The sequence below is a fragment of the Lemur catta genome, chromosome 10 (genome assembly GCF_020740605.2).
Source record: "Lemur catta isolate mLemCat1 chromosome 10, mLemCat1.pri, whole genome shotgun sequence".
Taxonomy (NCBI): domain Eukaryota; kingdom Metazoa; phylum Chordata; class Mammalia; order Primates; family Lemuridae; genus Lemur; species Lemur catta.
The window spans coordinates 24,356,920-24,375,174 of record NC_059137.1 but is presented as its reverse complement, the minus strand read 5'-3'; the positions used below and the strand labels follow the sequence as shown (position 1 = coordinate 24,375,174).

The window sequence follows — 18,255 nt, the reverse complement described above, 5'->3', positions numbered from 1 at the left end:
AAGAGCAAAGTCAAGCTCTGGAACCTAGCAATTCATTTAATAGAGCTCTGAGACATGGATCTGGTGACAGGGTGACTGCCCAGTTGTGAAACCTTGTCATCCTGACCAACAGCTTTCACTAGAGAATGCTGTAAAGGTACCATGTGACCCCCACAACAAGGACCCAGATTAAAGTGGTATCAAACATACCGAAAGGAAGGGAGATATCCCCAGGAAATATAAAGGACCTGAACAGCAACTGAATAGAGGAAACAAAAGAAAAAGAGAAAATGACAGTTTCGGGTTTTAAACCTAAAGGGGAAAGAATGGTAGTGTCTCAAAGACATGGAGAAGGCCAGATGGAAGGGGAATGGAAAAAAGGGATTAAGTTCAGTTCGGGCTATGGTAAGTCAAAAAGGGTGTTGAAAATACCCCAGAGGTAGCTGAAATAAGAGACAGGGCTTAATGGAGAACTCAGAACAAGAGATCTGAGATGCATCAGAATAGATTAATCATAGGAAAAGATAAGATATCCTAAAGGGGCATGCATAGAGAAGACGGGGCAATAATTTGCATTCTCATAAGGGACCTAACGACAAAGATATATACCAGCCAAAGAGTTAATGAAGTCATTTCTGTGGCAGGAGGAAAATCACTAGAGTGTGGTGTTCCCAGAAACCGAGGGAGAAAGAAGATTTTGAGAAGGAAGGAATAACAACATCAACAACCAAAAAGAAAAAGAAAGAAAAGTATGGAACTTGTCTAGAACTAGGGAGGTCAATGAGAGAAGATAAAGATGTGGTATTTTCTGTTATTTTTAAATTTTCAAGACAAAAATAAGTGGACATCAAAGGTGCAACAGAATACTGCAACTGAATCAGCTGAGTGGCAAGTAAGCAAACCTCAATCCCAAAAGGATCACTTACATGAAACAGCAGTCTTCTTTCTTCTGCCTCTGAGAACACCAGTTGTTGGTAATATTCTCATCAAGGCAACTTTTTATTTATTTATTTATTTATTTATTTATTTATTTATTTATTTATTTTACTTTACTTTACTTTACTTTACTTTACTTTATTTTACTTTACTTACTTATGAGACAGGCTGGAGTGCAGTGGCACAATCATAGCTCACTACAGACTCGAACTCCTGGGCTCAAGTGATCCTCCTACCTCCACCTTCCAAGTAGCTTAGGACTACAGGGGTGTACCATCACGCCCAACTAATTTTTAAAGACTCTCTTGTAGAGACACGGTCTCATTATGTTGCTTAGGCTGGTCTCAAACTCCTGGCCTCAAGCAGTCCTCTTGCCTCAGCCTCCCAAAGTGCTGGAATTACAAGCATGAGCCACTACACCCAGCCATGGCAACTTTTAAATAATTTGTGAACTCTAAACACACTATGTATTGTTTGCGGTTACTAAGCATGTAACCTAATGAAGGATGAAAAACAATATTTCCCCTCTATCTCGTTACTCATGATCTGGCATACAATCTTTATAAAACAGCAGAGAAAAATTCTCTAATGATTTACTCAGAGATACAATTTTTTAACTTTCTCAAATTCCTAGCAATATTTTCCTTTCTCTTTTTTTTTTTTTTTGGAGATAGAGTCTTGCTCTGTTGCCCAGGCTAGAGTACCATGGCGTCAGCCTAGCTCACAACAACCTCAAACTGCTGGGCTTAAGCGATCCTTCTGCCTCAGCCTCCTGAGTAGCCAGGACTACAGGCATGTGCCACCATGCCCGGCTAATTTTTTCTATATATTTTTAGTTGTCCAGATAATTCCTTTGTATTTTTAGTAGAGATGGGGTCTCGTTCTTGCTCAGGCTGGTCTCGAACTCCTGACCTCTAGCAATCCTCCCTCCTCGACCTCCCAGAGTGCTAGGATTACAGGCGTGAGCCACTGCGCACAGCTTTCTTCTCTCTTTTTATGTATCAACTTTATTGAACTATAATTTACAAATAATAAAACTCACAATTTTTTTTTAAATGGAAAGGTTCTATCTTTAATAAAGAACATGCCAAATCTTGTTGATAATAGGTATTTTGTCTCTCGGTGCCCTCTCACTTTCAATAGCTGGCCTGAGCCCAGCCAGCACACTCTGACCCTCTACCACAATCAAAACTCACAAATTTTAAGTGTACAATTCAGTAATTTTGACAAATGTGTACGGTTCCATAACCACCACTACAAACAAGATACACAACATTTCCATCGCCTCAAGAAGTTCCCTCGTACCCTCTACAGTCAGTCCCTCCCAGAACCCTGGCCTCTGACAGCCACCAGGTATGCTTGCTGTCACTATAATCTCACCCTGTCTGTAATTTCATATCAACACAATCATAATTTATATAGCTCTTTTTAAAATTGTGGTAAAATATACATAGCATAATATTTACCATCTTAATCATTTTTAGTGTACAGTTCAGTAGTGTTAAGCATATTCACTCTGTTGTCACGTAGCTTTTGGTGTTTAGTTTCTTTCACCCAGTATAATGCTTCTGAGCTTCATCCACACTATTGAGTATATTAGTAGTTTGCTCCTTTTTATTGTTGAGTAGTATTCTATTATACACGATAGATATACCACCATTTGTTTATCCATTCACCAGTTGATGGGCATTTGGGGTGTTTCCAATTTGGGGCTACTGTGCTGCTATGAACATTCGAGTACAAGTCTTTGTGTGGACACATACTTTCATTTCTCTTCTGTAAATACCTAGGAGTGTAGATACTGGGTCATATGTTGTCTATTTAACTTTATAACAAACACTAGCAATTGTTTTGATCTTGCAATTCAGAAAAAAATAATAGTCCATGGATACCAACCTAGAAGTCACTGCCTCCTACATCACACCACATCTCCTCCAGATGTAAGGTCACTCCACATTTATGGTATTATGTGAGTGGATACTGGCAGAAAGAGCAAATCAGCTCATGAAAAGCTAAATGACAGTGCATCTGAAGCCCCTAGTAATTGACCCAGTGCACAGTAGATGCTCATTAACAGTAGCTATTAGTAGAAAATGTGGTGTGTGTGTATATATACATATACACAACACAATACTAATCAGTCTCAAAAAGGAGGGAAATCCTGTCATTTGCAACAACATGGATGAACCTGAAGGGCACTATGCTAAGTGAAATAAGCCAGGCACAGACAAATACCACATGACCTCACTCATATGTAGAATTTAAGAGCTGAATTCACAGAAGAAGAGTAACAGGGGTAATGACAGGGGGACAGGGAGATGTACAAAGGGTACAAAGTTTCAGTTCAATGAATAAGTTCAGAAGATCTATTATAAAGCATAGTGATATAGTCAATAATAATGCACTGTATATTCAAAAATTGATGAGAGATCTTAAATGGTCTCACGACAAAAATGATAAGAATGTGAGATGATTGATATATTAGCTTGATTTAACCATTTAACAATGTATACATATGTCTAAACATGTTATACACTGTAAATATAAATAATTTCTTAATTTTTTTAAATTTAACTTTTAGAGACAGGGTCTTGCTCTGTTGCCAAGGCTAGAGTGCAGTGGCGTGATCATAGCTCACTATAAACTTTAACTCCTGGGCTCAAGTGATCCTCCCACCTCAGCCTCAGCTTCCAAGTAGCTGGGACTACAGGTGTGCAGCACTGTGCCCAGCTAATTTTTTTATGTTTTGTAGGGACAGGGTCTCACTATGTTACCCAGGCTAGTCTCAAACTCCCAGCCTCAAGTAATCCTCCCACCTTGGCCCCACAAAGCACTGGAATGACAGGCATGAGCTACCACAGCAGGCCTATACAATTTTTGTCAACTATATCTTATTTTTTTAAAAAAAGAAAAGTCAACAAAAAAAGTCCTTATAACAGGGAAATAGTTCTAAAATTAGATAGTGATGATAGCTGCACAAATTGTGAATATACTGAAAACCACTACATTGTATACTGCACAGTGGTTAAAATGATCAACTTTACATAAACTTTACCTCAGTAAAAGAATTTTTATACAAAGAGAGAGGCAGGAGGGTCGGAGTCAGGGAAGGAGACACGAGGACAGGGGCAGAGCTCAAAGACAGAGAGATTTAAAGATGCCAAGCTGTTGGCCTTAAAGACGAAAGAAGGAGCCAGGAGTCAAAGCATGGCAGCCTTTAGAAGCCAGAAAAGACAAGAAAACAGATGCTCCCCTAAATCCTTCAAAAAGAACATAACTCTGCCAACATCTTGACTTTAAGACTTCTAACCTCCCAAACTATAGGATAAAAAATATTTTATATAATCCACCAAGTTTATCTAATTTGTTAAAGCAGTAACAGGAAATACAACCTACTATGTGCCAAGTACCTTGTTACGTGCTTTGTATATGCAAGTAGCATACCAGAGAGTTTCAGTTCAGTTATTTTAAATTGCAAAGTACAGATCAGGCTATACAAGCAATAAAATATAATACTGACATGTAATCGCTCATCTCTTGGGTTCTTTGGAACCTAAAATTCAGAGACTTCTAGGAATAATTTACTCCCATAGTCAAATAAAACTTTATCTGGCAATAACTAATGGCATGCACAATATAGTTTGAATGGCTACCAGAAATCATTAATTTTATCAATGCAAGAATATTCCCTACAATCATACCACTTAAAGATCTTTCCCTCATTTCATTTATTCATTGATTTCACAACCAAATAATCAACATTTTTTGGATACTCAAACTCAGTGAGCACTTCCCTGCTGTCTTGCTATCAAGGAAAGCCATTATGATACACTCTTCATCAAATCTCCTGCAAAAATCACAATAGATTCGGACTTGTAGCATTCCCCAAGGGTGGTTGTGTGTGACTTGTGCTGTGCGAATCTATGGTGCCAACGGGAATTACCCTTCCCTTTGTAACTGCTCACAACCTTATGATCAAGCATCTACTGCAGAAACTGACAGAAAACCTATCTCAAGTTCACCAGTCTAATATTTATGGAATATATAGTCTTCCTCCACTCTAACTCTCTCTTTTGAATAAAAGAATATTTGCCTGTGCTCAGTATTCTGGGACTCTTTCTTTTCATGGATTATTGAAAGACTACTGATGGTTTTTCTTTAACTGCATCTACAAGCTTTCTTAGTACTCAGCAGTTGACAAGAATCATTCCAGAAGACTCTGGATGCTCTTTCACGCCCTTCTTTTGTGGTAGCTCAGCTGATCTGACTTAGCTCAATGGGAAAAGAGATTGACACCAGCCACTGAGCTCTAAGAAGGCCTCTTCCTCACTCAGAGTCGTTCTATTACTACTATCTTATAGATGTTTGGTCCCAAACCATACATAGACTATTAAAGGGGCAGGGCTCCTCTCTGTTGGAAGATAGGCTATAGTGCATTCAAATCCAGCTATGCTCTATCTAAGCATACCTCTCTCTCTGTGCAATAAAAGTTCCAAGAGTCATGAAGCTTTTTCTCTGCTAAATTTTACCCTAAAAACAACCCCTATTGTATATTTATACTGTATGGCACTACAGGTGGGTACACCCATGCCTCCTTTACACAAGTATGTATACATAACTCTTCTTCGGGGGCTTGAACTGATTGCAAGTGATTGTTTAGGATACTGATTTTTTCCTAACCAACTCTTTATTATCTTCATCTTTTATAAACTCTAAGATGAGGCCAGGCATGGTGGTGCATGCCTGTAGTCCCAGCTACTCGTGTGGCTGAGGTGGAAGGATCACTTGAGCCCAGGAGTTTGAGCCCAGCCTGGGCAACATAGCAAGATCCTGCTTCTACAAAAAATTTTAAAATTCGCTGGGTATGGTGGCACACTTCTGTAGTCTCAGCTACTTGGGAGGCTGAAGTGGGAGGATCACTTGAAACCGGGAGCTCGAGGTCGCAGTGAGCTATGATTGAGCCACTACACTCCAGCCTAGACAACAGAGTGAGACTCTGTCTCTAAAAAAAACCAAACTCTAAGATGGAACTTTTTCACACATTTTCCGACATTTCATCTCAGCTATCTGCTCTCTCTCATTTCTGACCAGCAAGACCATTCCTGTTACTTTTCTAAACTGAGTAAGAGAAAACAAACAAGACAATTCAGGATTTGATCAGATGACCCAATTTTAATGGAATGAGATTTGAAGCAAGGAGTGGGATGGAGAGAATGATAAACCACAGTCAAGAAGCTCTATGACTCGGAGTACAAGGGGCCACAGGCCACAGCCAAGTAGGAAGCACATGTCTAAGGAAGAAGAAAAGTAACAAAGGAGGAGTAAAGAGTCCAAAATAAAATTCTGCCTACTCTACAACACTGGGTCGTCCCTATTTTCTTCATAAGGGTCAAAGAGGAAGACTTCCCAGTATTCTATCCTCACTGCAATTCAGTGTGCCTCAACTGAAGGTGAGCTAGTGGAGAGAGTCGGGTCAGTGTCCAGAGACACAGCACAGACAGTTCCCAGTGGGGAAAGTATTCCCCAGCTCCCTTGAATGCTCTCTAATCTCTCTCACTTTTAATTTATTTTTTAAGTTGACATAATAATTGTATATATTTATGGGGTACACAGTGATATTTCAATATATATAATGATCAGATCAGGGTGAACAGCATGTCTATCATCTCAAACATGTCATTTCTTTATGTTGGGAAATTAAATGGCCTCCTTCTAGCTACTTGAAACCATATATTATAGTTAACTACAGTCATTCTACCATGCTATAGGACACTAGAACTTATTCCTCTCATCTAGCTGTAATTTTGTATCCTTCAGCAAATCTCTCCCTGTCCCCCTTCTGCCTACTCTTCCCAGCCTTAACTTCTTTTGAGAAGTCACATCTCCCTCCCTTCCCTGGTTCATCTGCCCCAGAGACCCAGCTCCAAAGTATGACAGAAACCTGGTTGACATTAGATTCCCCACATGAAGGAGATGGCCACACTGTGCATTCAGGCCTAGAGAGCTGCTGAGGGGCATGGGGGAAGAGCTACTTTCACTGAAGCCTTCCATTCCCCCCACCCACTCCGCCCCGTTCCCTGGAAACAGTGTGAGTCACAGACAGAAGCTACAACAATGGCATCACATTAGATCATCTGGAGACTCTGGCCGTCGTAATATTAACTCAGTAATTTTATATCACTAATACGTGGTTTTGTGTCCTTGACAATGCTTAGTGATCATAGATGCTTACTCTAATGCCAACTGAAAAAAAAAAAAACAAGGGGTTGTTTCAACTACATAAATATATAGCAAACATTTGTATCTCAAAACTAGTTCTATTAGAAACCTATTGAAATGAATTTAGCAATTTTTAAACCATAACAATTTAAAACCAAATACATGACAAAAAAAATGTAAGATCATTTTCCCTGGAAACCTAAAAAACTAAAGATTCAGATTTATTAGACCAATCTTTAACCACATAGGCTAAAAAGGAATATATTTATTGTCTTGAATACTCTTTAAGAACTCCAGCTAATTTAATGTTCCCAAATATGCTTAAGAGATTCTGCCCCTCTATTTCAGTGTTAGGAGACAGATCTCTTCAAATAAATGAAAATACATTTTCTTACAGATTTATACTCTTCTTTACATATTTAAACAAATACTGTTTATACCCTTAAATGAATGAAAATTTCTTTCCAATGAATATTCAATTTGCTTAAAGTAAAAAGTCAAAATACTGATTTACTAATTTTTTTAACCTAAACATTTTTATTTTTATTTTTTTTTTTTTTTAGAGACAAGGTCTGGCTCTGTAGCCTCAAATCCTGGGCTCAAGCAATCCTCTTGCCTCAGCCTCCCAAGTAGCTAGAACTACAAGAGTGCACCACCATGCCCAGCGAGTTTTTCTATTTTTGTAGAAATGGTGTCTTGCTGTGTTGCCCAGGCTGGTCTCAAACTCCTGGGCTCAAGCTATCCTCCCACCTGAGCCTATCAAACACTTTTAATTCTCCAAAATTGGGGGGTACATATGGGCAGCATGTTCACTTTCCAAATGAAAATCTCATGGAATATACATTCTCTTATCTAATTCATCAGGACACCCACCCGCCAGCACTGAAAAGCTGTACTCCTAGCAAGCAAGAGCCATACCCGTGTGCATGCACTCATGTGAAAATATCACACACACTAAATTGCATTGAGGCCGTGACAACATGCAACTTAGTAATGTGCAATATCTCCACCAGAGCAAGCAGAATGGGAGCATCAGGGAAGAAGGGTGTGATGTATACATTCAGGAGACAACATGCTGCTCAAGAGAGGAAAATGGTTTGGGAATAAAGGATGCATGCCACTGACTCAAAAATTCATGAAATGAAAACCCAATCACAAATGTGTTCAATTTAGAATACTTATTCAGAATTAAAATAATAATTAAGGTTCAAAAATTCAATGAGATAGTGATCATAAAAAAGCCACATATTTCAGAGAGCAAAGCTTTAAGAACAAACACTTTCACTGTCTGGTCATGCAGTTATCCCCCAATTTCAATTCCACTTAACTTATAAATGAATCATATAAAATAAGTTTAATGATTTCCACTTAACTGTAACACTGATGACAAATAATGACCAATGCTTATAAAATCTGGTATCACTGATAATTTGCAGATTAAACCATTCTTTGATGATATTACAATAATATTTTATAACCATTTGTATATTTTTCCTCTTAAGATCTTTCAAACATATTCCTTCTTGAACACAATCCTTCAGAATGAAATACCTGACAAGAGCTCTTAGAAACAGAACTATTATCTATATGAGAAAGCTCTTCGGAGGAATGTAAACAAAAGCTATACATTTTAAGTCTTGAATTTGATCCAATAAAGAAAACAGGCCAGAGAATTTAGACTACAAAAAATCAACTTGAATTACAATCTTCCATTATAATAACTTGATACATAGCTTTGGTCAGAAAAATGGCCCAAGCCATAACACATTCTCTAGTCCATACCATATTTATCAGACTCTCATAAATCTATCGATTTTGAGAACCATTAAGGATTATAGTTCTGGTACTAAAGGTTGTTCAAATTTTTTCTGTATTAAAAATAAGATGATAAATGAAAATTAATGGTTTTTGTCCCAGTGTACTTTGGAACGAAGACATGAGCTACTATTATAGTACATAATTAGTCTGTACACTCCCAAGAGTCAAATTTAATTTGTAAAAGATATATTTCCTCATATCTTTGTGGATAAATAGCACTTTTTCTAATCTCAGATTCTCTATTAAGCTGAAGACCTGAATTTCTAGCCACCAGCCTCACGTGTCCATATGAACGGTCTTGACAGTATCACAAATCTAAGTCATGATCTCCCCTAACCAGCTCCTCCTCGAAGAAGGTATCATGGTGTAACAGAATACGTGCCTTCAATCAGCTGAACAGCTTTACTCACCACTGACTAGCAACCCCAGCACTTAAGAATTAAGTTTAAAACAAGACAGGTAGCATATTGGTATGAAAAAAAGGTGATTCAAAGAAGACAGAGAACGGTCAGCAAGTAGTTCACTCTAAGATAGCAGAACAAGAAAAAATTCAAGAACTGTCATTTGAAAATAGAAAAACTTGTGAGAATAAGGGTCAGTGCTAATGAAGGTTACATGAAGAAAAGGAAGCATCATCTTGAAGTTCATTAGGAACAAGGTAGATATTTCTCTGCAAGGCTTGGCTAAAGTCACACTGACTAGAGACCCTTCCAGCCTTTGATACAGCTAACTCAATAGCTTTATTCTGTGGGGAAGACAGATTAGTTTTCCTTTTGGGTAGAACATTTGCATAAACTTTTTGAGTAGGAGAGAGATCACTTAGATAAACAAAAGATAATCTATTGCTGGAATTTTTATCATTTACTCAGGATGATAACCAATAGTTATATAGACCTTAGAAAGGATGCTAAAAGCTCACACTTTCCTGAAGATAACTTAGCTTCACCCTGAAAGCTGCTGCATTAAATAACACACTCCCACACCTGTACACAGATGGCCCCCACGTGGATACCTGAGGGCACCACATACATAGTAAGCTTTTTTCTCTTTTTCATCCCACTTGACAGCCAATCAAGGAAATAAGATATTGGTGAAGACTTTACCCAGGCCTTGCTACTAGGAAAAAGGGGGAGAACTTGCCAAAGCTTTTAAAGACGATGTACTTTAGGAGCATGAATCCTATTTGAACGTAACTGAGGATTTTCTAAAGATCAAAGTGGTATTCTCCCTAGCTGCTACATGAACACAGAGAAAAAATAACCCAAGATCAGTCATACAGGATTATCAGGTCAAATCAAGATTTCTGTGGAAGACTATTTGCAAACAACAGTATTTTTTTTAAAGTGTGTGAAAACAGAAATGCCAGCCAGTGAATCTTTATTCACTATTCAAGAGAAGCTTAAGACCACCTGGCTAACAACTTCTTAGAAAAAGGAGCTCTAATGGAAAATACAAGGGTTTACTATCAGTAGCTATTCACAAATAAAAATGTAGTTGAGTCTTGTTAATGAGCAACGAGGGGCAGGGGTTGGAAAAGGGGTTGAGAGGGGCTGCACTGCAAAAGGCCTCTCCCTACCAGAAAGGATGAAGAGGAAAAAGGAAAAGGCAGCCAGAAGCCAGTGACTTGGAATGAGCTCCTGGAGAATAAAAGTGAAGCGGCAGCTCATTCAGAAACCAATCCTTCAATACATGGACCCCAGAAGGCATGGGAGAAATTTCTGGCAAGAGCCTACAGTGCACACAGGGCCTGTGACTTGGAGATAACCAAAGATTCTGTATTTCCAATATCCAACCTACCCCTGCAGAGGGAACAGCCTGGCTGCAGAAGGAGAGAGGAAGAAACAGGGAGGCCACCTACTCTCCTCCTGGAGCACAGCTAGAATTCCTGAGAACAGAGGTTCTGGGAAGAGGTGAAGGAGTGTGTAGTAGGAGAGGGGGTCCTCCTGATCAAGTGATATGATGGTAAGAGCTACTGCTAATGGAAAGCTGATGGAGACGGGCCATTACATTTTTGTAAATCACAGGTTTGAAAGGATATTGAAACTGCTTTAAGTTTTTTCTTAACATTTGCATTTTGAAAAAATAAAAAATTTATAAAAACAGCATTTGCACTGCTTAATATGAAATAAAAACCTTGAAAATACCAGAGTCCTTCAATAAGTTAGCACTGAATGTTACTAGGAAGCTCAAAACAAGAAACAAGCTTCTCACAGAAAGCAGTTTCTGAAAGAAGAAAGAAGAGCATTAATCTTATCCCCACCTGATAGCTTCTTCCACAGACTGGCCAATAATATTAGAGGAAGGACCTGGCTGAGATAGTGGAGTCAGGCTTATCACCCACTTCACTGGCTTGTAGTACTCATCACTGGAACTTAACAGATAAAATAGTGTGGTCAGGAAAATTATCTGCAAAACAAAGGACAGCATCACCTAAAAAACCACATTTGGAAACTAGGGGAAGACAGACATCCGCAAACACAAATGGAACCAAGAATATACTTAAATGGGGAAGGAAATGAGATGCGTAATTATCTACTTGGACATACCAGAGAGAGCACAAAATTGAGAAGGGCAGTCCCACTGTAGAAGAGGATGGTCAGGAGTGTAGTTACAGTAGTAAACAGCAGGCTCACATTCCGGCTCATCACAATCCACAGAGACTCCAAGATCTGATGGGGAGGGAAAGCTGGGTATTAGAACTAATCCTCATGAAGGAAGTTCCTACAACCATCTAGTGTGTGTAGGTTTTTTTTTTTTTTTTTTTTGAGACAGAGTCTAGCTCAGTTGCCCTGGGTAGAGTCCAGCCGCATCATCATAGCTCACTGTAACCTCAAACTCCTGGGCTCAAGCGATCCTCCTCCCTCAGCCTCCCCAGTAGCTGGGACTACAGGCACACCATCATGCCCAGCTAATTTTTCTATTTTAAGTAGAGATGGGGTCTCACTCTTGCTCAGAGTGGTCTCAAACTCCTGATCTCAAGCAATATTCCTGCCTCGGCCTCCCAGAGACAGTGTTTCAGCATCATGCACTAAAAGACATGTACTGTGGATTATTTTAAGTGGCAAAAAAAAAAAAAAAATTAACTGAAAAGAGCTGTATGTTCAATAGTAAGGAAAATAATTCAGTAAATTATGGTGAGTCCACTCCAAACAATATTAGGCAGCCATAAAAAAATCTCTACTTCACCACTATATGATACATCCATGTAACAAAAAACCATTTGTATCCCCCAAATCTACTGATATTTTTTAAGAATCTCTATTATAACATGGAAAAATATTTTATGATATAATGGTAAGTTTAAATATCAGGAAATAGACGTGTTGCTTAATGGCAGGGATATGTTCTGAGAAATGCACTGTTAGGTGATTTTGTCATCATAAGATGATCATAGAGCGTGCTTACACAAATCTAGATGGTACAGCCTACTTACTACACACCTAGGCTGTATGACCCAGCCTATTATTCCTAGGCTATACAACTGTATAGCATGTTACAGTACTGGATACTACAGGCAATTGTAACACAGTGGTTAATATTCGTGTATCTAAATATATCTATGCTAGAAAAGATACAGTAAAAGTATGGTATCTTATGGTGGTAGTACCACCAAATATATGGTGACTTCAATTTGTCATTATGCAGCACGTGAGATGACTGCACATACAAGAAAATATGCCAGAATACAAGCTGTGGTTGTATTTATCTTGTAGGTTCATGAGTGCAGGCCATGAAATTCTAGCACTTGTTTTATTAGCTGCCTAGCCCCAACCCTTACTATCTACAACTTAGAGATTCATCCACAAATATAAAACGCATCACTTCAATGACTTCATTAAAATCACAATAAAAGGGACAGCATCAAGGGCAGAGCTCTGCAGCTGAAAATCTTTCCTGAGACAAACAATGACCATTATATTGAGACTTTCTGAGTACAGTTAATCCATCAATTGTAAATCCACTAGAACCAGGTATCAAGATGAAGGTTTTTAATACGTTAAGTATTACTAAAGATGTATAATATCTATAGCACATCTTCATGTTTTCATTTACTATCTCTTCATGAATTTAAATTCCCTTACGATAATATCTGTTCTATTCTTGCCAAGTAGAGTATCCTTTTTGTTAATGAAAAACACAGAAGCAAAATGATCAAGAAACACCTCCTGTTTGCAGTTTTCAAAATGCTTCCATAAACCTCACAACAACAATGCCGTGTGTGATGCAATGCAGATGATATCTCTATTTTATAGATATACAAATTAAAGCTCAGAAATTTTTTAAAACTTGCCAAAAGGCAAGGAGCTAATAAGTGGGACCAGAACTCAAAATGTCTGATTTTCATTTTGGTGCCCTTTCCAAAACAGCAGTTCTGTTTGTTGTCATATGTTCCAGTTATACCATCTGTTCTATGAAAGGCCTGTCCATTCTTTCCTACCTAAAATGTATCATTTATAAAGGCATATTTTGTTGTCCTCGGCATTTCTTGCAAACCTCAGCTCAGTCTTCCTAAGAGGACTTTGGCAGGCTGGTTTCATTTACAAAAACTCCTTACATAAGATCTTGAAAATATTTCACAATGCCTACAAAAATATGCATGATTGACTGTTTGACCCTGTGGGATAAAGAATGAATGAACAATGCCATCGATTCCAAGAAACAAACCAACAATGCCTTTACTTGTGATTTTGACAAGCATTCTTTCTGGGGCTTCAGTCATTTTGGAATTTTTATCAAAAAATTTTTAAATAGTTTCTGGGTCACATTGGGAGAAAATACTCTGTGATAATTCTTAAGAAATTAACTGAATACATTAATTGTAGACTAGTAGTCTCCAACGACAATTAAGTAACCTCTCTTACTTGAAAGAAAGGGATCAGCTAGAGAAAACAGAGAAAAGGACATTTCTATAATACTAAGTTAAATCCTTAAGGTAAAGTAGTTTTAGTTTATATGCCAGGCTTAGAAAGGAAAAAATGAGTAAAGGCAGGAGCAATAACAAGGCCCCTCAAACCTTAAAAACAAAACAGATTTATGGAGACAAAATGCATCCCCATCTCAAAAGTAGAAAATATGAGCCAGGTTTGGCATTAGTAAAATCAACAGTAGCAACATAACTCCTGAAAGAAGGCCAAGAATAATTAGTCATGGAACATACATGAAAGCCCAGGAGACTTGCCTAAGCACTCAAGCAAGGTGGTCTCTGCTGTCGATACGAAATGACCAGCAAGGCCTCACCATCTCCAGTCATTCTGCACCCCTTTACTCTAAGTCTACCTACCGCTCACCAAATAATCTTTTGTTAATTAGGCTTCCCAGGTACTTACTAAGAATGACTAGCCTGCCTTCTATGAAGCCAGTGAAGGAGAATCAAAGAAAGCAGTTTAGAAAAACAGAGGAGGAACAGATGTTGCAGGGAGGTCAAAATAAGAGAAAATGTCTCTCCTGGCCGGACTGAGCTATCTCTGTCCATCAAGGAGTCCAGAGGGAGCCAGGAGATGGTGGACACAAGCTCTGCTGTCCTTCTCTGGTTCCCAAATTCTTTATCTATCTATAAATAAAGGTAGCTGAGCCATGTGATCCCCAAACAGCATTTCAACTCAGCCACTGTGCTTCTAAATACAAAAATAATCATTTTTCCATTATTCAAGCTGTAACGTGTGCTTCTTTTTTTTTTTTTTTTTGAGACAGGGTCTCCCTCTTGCCCAGGCTAGAGTGCAGTGGTGTCATCATAGCTCACCACAACCAAGAACTCCTAGGCTCAAGCAATCCTCCTGCCTCAGCCTCCTGAGTAGCTGGGACTACAGGTGCAAGCTACCAAACCCAGTTAATGATAAATAAGATTCTTTCTGCCTCCAAAAACTTCAAATCTAGTCAGGAAGATTGGGGTAAACACTAAAGAGTCACAAATTGAAAAAGAAGGTAAAATATGTTCAGGTATCAAAAGAAGGGATGAAAATAATGAATGCAAAAGGAGTCTGAAGGTAGGGGAAGCCCAGTATGTTCTGAAATGATGAACTAGATTGGCAACTAAACTGCCTATTTACAACAAGATCAGAAAACAAACAAAACAAAGCAAATAAAAATGTAAAGGCATGAACAATTCAGAAGACAATGAGGTATTATACAAAAAGCCTGGTTTCTGGAGCCAAAGAAAGAAAAGCTGAATTTAAATAATAGCTGTTATTTATTAGGCTATTTAATTGTTAACATGTTTCTTTGTTATTAAAATGAAGGCAAGTATAACTGGCTTTGCAGAATCTTTGAGATAATTAGAAGATATTTATTAAGCACCTACCACAATATTTGACACAAAATATTTGATACAAAAATCACCAAATAATCGTCTCTTCCCTTAATTGTTTATTACTCAATATTTAAATGTGTTTAGGCATACAGGAATTGTACTTTTGTTTCTTTTTTTTTGAACTACATGGCTAAATTGTTATTTTACTTTCAAAAACTGCTTATCCTTTTCTTCCCATAAAAATTTACAAAATTTAAATAATCATTTTTCTGTACCATCTGTCTTAATTTAATAGCATCACTTTGTCAGTCAACAATAGATGCTTTAAAATTCATAATGCTCAAAATGCTTCTAAATGCTCAAAACAACAAAAAAGGATTCAGTAACTTTTAGTTAACACACCTGAATTTTGGAAGAAACCAATCATTCCAATGTATTATTAGATGACACATTCTCTGGACCTTAAACAGCTGACTGGAAGGTCCATGAAACTGGATGGGCCTTGTTGACTGTTGGGCTTTTCTATAGCTGACCTGGCTGGGCCTTTCCAACTGGCTTTTAGTGTTTCACCTCTAAAAATGAACAGGCTACCAAGGATCACCAGACATTTAATGAAAGAGAAACGAAAACAAACTTTAGAGAAATTCAAACAGAGAGCAGAAGACATTTAAAAATTGTATTAGTAAAATCCACAAAGGAATAAAAAAGAAAGGTTCAGAACATAAGAAAGAGCTACAGTTCCCAAGGTCCTTTTGAAGGTCTGTGAGGTCAAAATTATTTTTTAAATATTATTCAAACATTTGCCTTCTCACTGTGTTGACATCTGTTCTGACAGTGCAAAGGCAATCGATGGTGGGTAAAACTGTGGGGGCCGTAGCAGGAATCAAGGCAGCAACACCTAATTGCTCCAATATTCGTTATATTCTTTCCTACCACAAACTCAGCACCAGTTTCACTTTAGAATGCCAGCCACAGTGGCTCAAACCTGTAATCTCAGTGCTTTGGAGGACAAGGCAGGAGAATTGTTTGAGGCCAGGAGTTCAAGACCAGCTTGGGCAACATGGTGAAACCTTGTCTCTACAAAAAAATTTTTTTCCTTTTGAAAGAGACAGGATCTCACTCTGTTGCCCAAGATAGAGTACGATGTCACCATCATAGCTCACAGTGACTTCAAAGTCCTGGGCTCAAGTGTTCCGCCTGTCTCATCCTCCCGACTGATACTTTTTGTAGAGGCAAGGTTTTGCTATGTTGCTCAGGCTGATCTCAAACTCCTGGCCTCATGCAATGCTCCTGACTCAGCCTCCCAAAGTTCTAGGATTACAGGCATGAGCCACCATGCCTGGTTCTCTACAAAACATTTTTTAAAAGTTAGTTGGGCATGGTGGAACACACTTGTAGTACAGAGTGAGACCTTATCTCAAAAAAAAAAAAAAATACCTTTTATAAAGCAATAAAAATTATTAATTTTATTGATAATTGGATTAAGTGTCTTTTTAACATTTTCTGTGATGAAACAAGAAGTAAGTCCAAAGCACGTCTGCTGCTTACCGAAAGAAATGTCTCAATGTTCTCGTGAACAAAGGAAGCAAGATCCTGCCAGTCCAGAATGTCTCCCAGCCAGCTGTTCTGACGATTCACGTGCATCTTGTGTCCTTTGTGCCTTCCGGAATGTGTTACATTCTACAGGATAAAACATTTCAGACATGAAAATTTCCATCTTAACCTAGAGAACAAAAGTCTAAACATCCAATTTTGCTTCACTTTGGTATGTGCTCAAAGGTGAAAAGCTTTGCGATATTTAAGAAAGCAGCTAAAAACTCCATCTAAAGGCCTAAAATATCCTTCTGTTTCCATTCTAGGCACCATGTCTGAGTCTCATTCCAGTGCTTCCCTCCTAAATACGACTGCGTACACACCGTGCTCCTCAATATCTGTAACAGTACACCCATACAGCATCTACTTTCATCTTTTCTTTTTAGCCCCTCCACCTTTCCCTGGGTCTCCTAGTTTTGCTTTTTTCCTCCTTTCCTCATCTCCCTGATTAATCTTCCATACAAGATAAAGAGAGTGGGGAAGATAAGAATATGACAAAGAAACAGGAATAAGGGGGGAAAATTGAATTCATCTATCTGGAAGACATGGCAGCGATGCAGGAATAATTAAATTTGAAAGAAATACAAATAAAGTGACTGGTAAGGCTAAAATTCAGAGGTAATTTCTTAACATTTTCCACACGTTTCCATTCTCTCACTTTTGCTAATGGAATAGTGATACTAATCTCCATTACATATGCAGAAAGACATTAGGTCCCAGCCAAAGAGGTAAAGAAGGCAATACACAGTCAGCCCTCCACATCTGTGGGTTCTGCATCCATGGATTCAACCAACTGTGGATCAAAAATATTTGGGGAGAAAAAAATTCCACAAAGTTCCAAAAAGCAAAACTGGCATATGCTAAGTACTATATTGAATCCGCTCACTGACTACTATGTTGAAACCATGCATATATGGAGATGTGTAGGCACTGTATTAGGTATTATAAGTGATCTACAGACGACTTAAAGTATATGGGAGGATGTACGTAGGGTATGTGCAAATACACCATTTTGTATGAATGACTTGAGCGTCCTTGGATTTTGGTATCTGTGGAGGGTCTTGGAACCAGTCCCCCACAGATATTGAGGGATGACTGTACTGAACCACTTACAAAACTATACTTATGAGACACTACCTTCCTCTACCATAAAATGAAGCCCCAAAGGGTGAGAGATAGGAAAAGCTCTTTGTTTATAAACAGAAGCCCCACAGTTAGCAAAGGAAATAGATACAACCTTTCTAATTATCTGGTTCTTCAGCAGATGGGATCAAATCTATGATACTCTACATAGATATTCTGTAGGCATTTTTGTTTCCAGTCTTTGAAACCCACAAAAACCAGCAATGTTCCCTCAACTCATCCCAGGGCAAGAGCACATAAATTCTAAAGTGAGAGTACATAAGCATAAGTAGCATACAAGGTTGATTTAAAATAAAGATCTCTAAACTTTTAGATCTATT

General features: G+C 38.3%; 1 protein-coding gene across 2 annotated transcripts in view; it reads right to left on the bottom strand.

Moving 5' to 3' along the window:
• TMEM245 (transmembrane protein 245) overlaps positions 1–18,255 on the bottom strand; it is a 78,521-nt gene that overhangs the window by 12,411 nt on the left and 47,855 nt on the right. For both annotated transcript variants that reach the window (XM_045562543.1, XM_045562544.1), the window contains 3 exons: positions 16,748–16,879; positions 11,499–11,621; positions 11,213–11,358 (listed from right to left, as the gene is read on the bottom strand). In XM_045562543.1, coding sequence (XP_045418499.1) covers positions 11,213–11,358; positions 11,499–11,621; positions 16,748–16,879 — 401 coding nt within the window. The remainder of the gene's footprint in view (positions 1–11,212; positions 11,359–11,498; positions 11,622–16,747; positions 16,880–18,255) is intronic.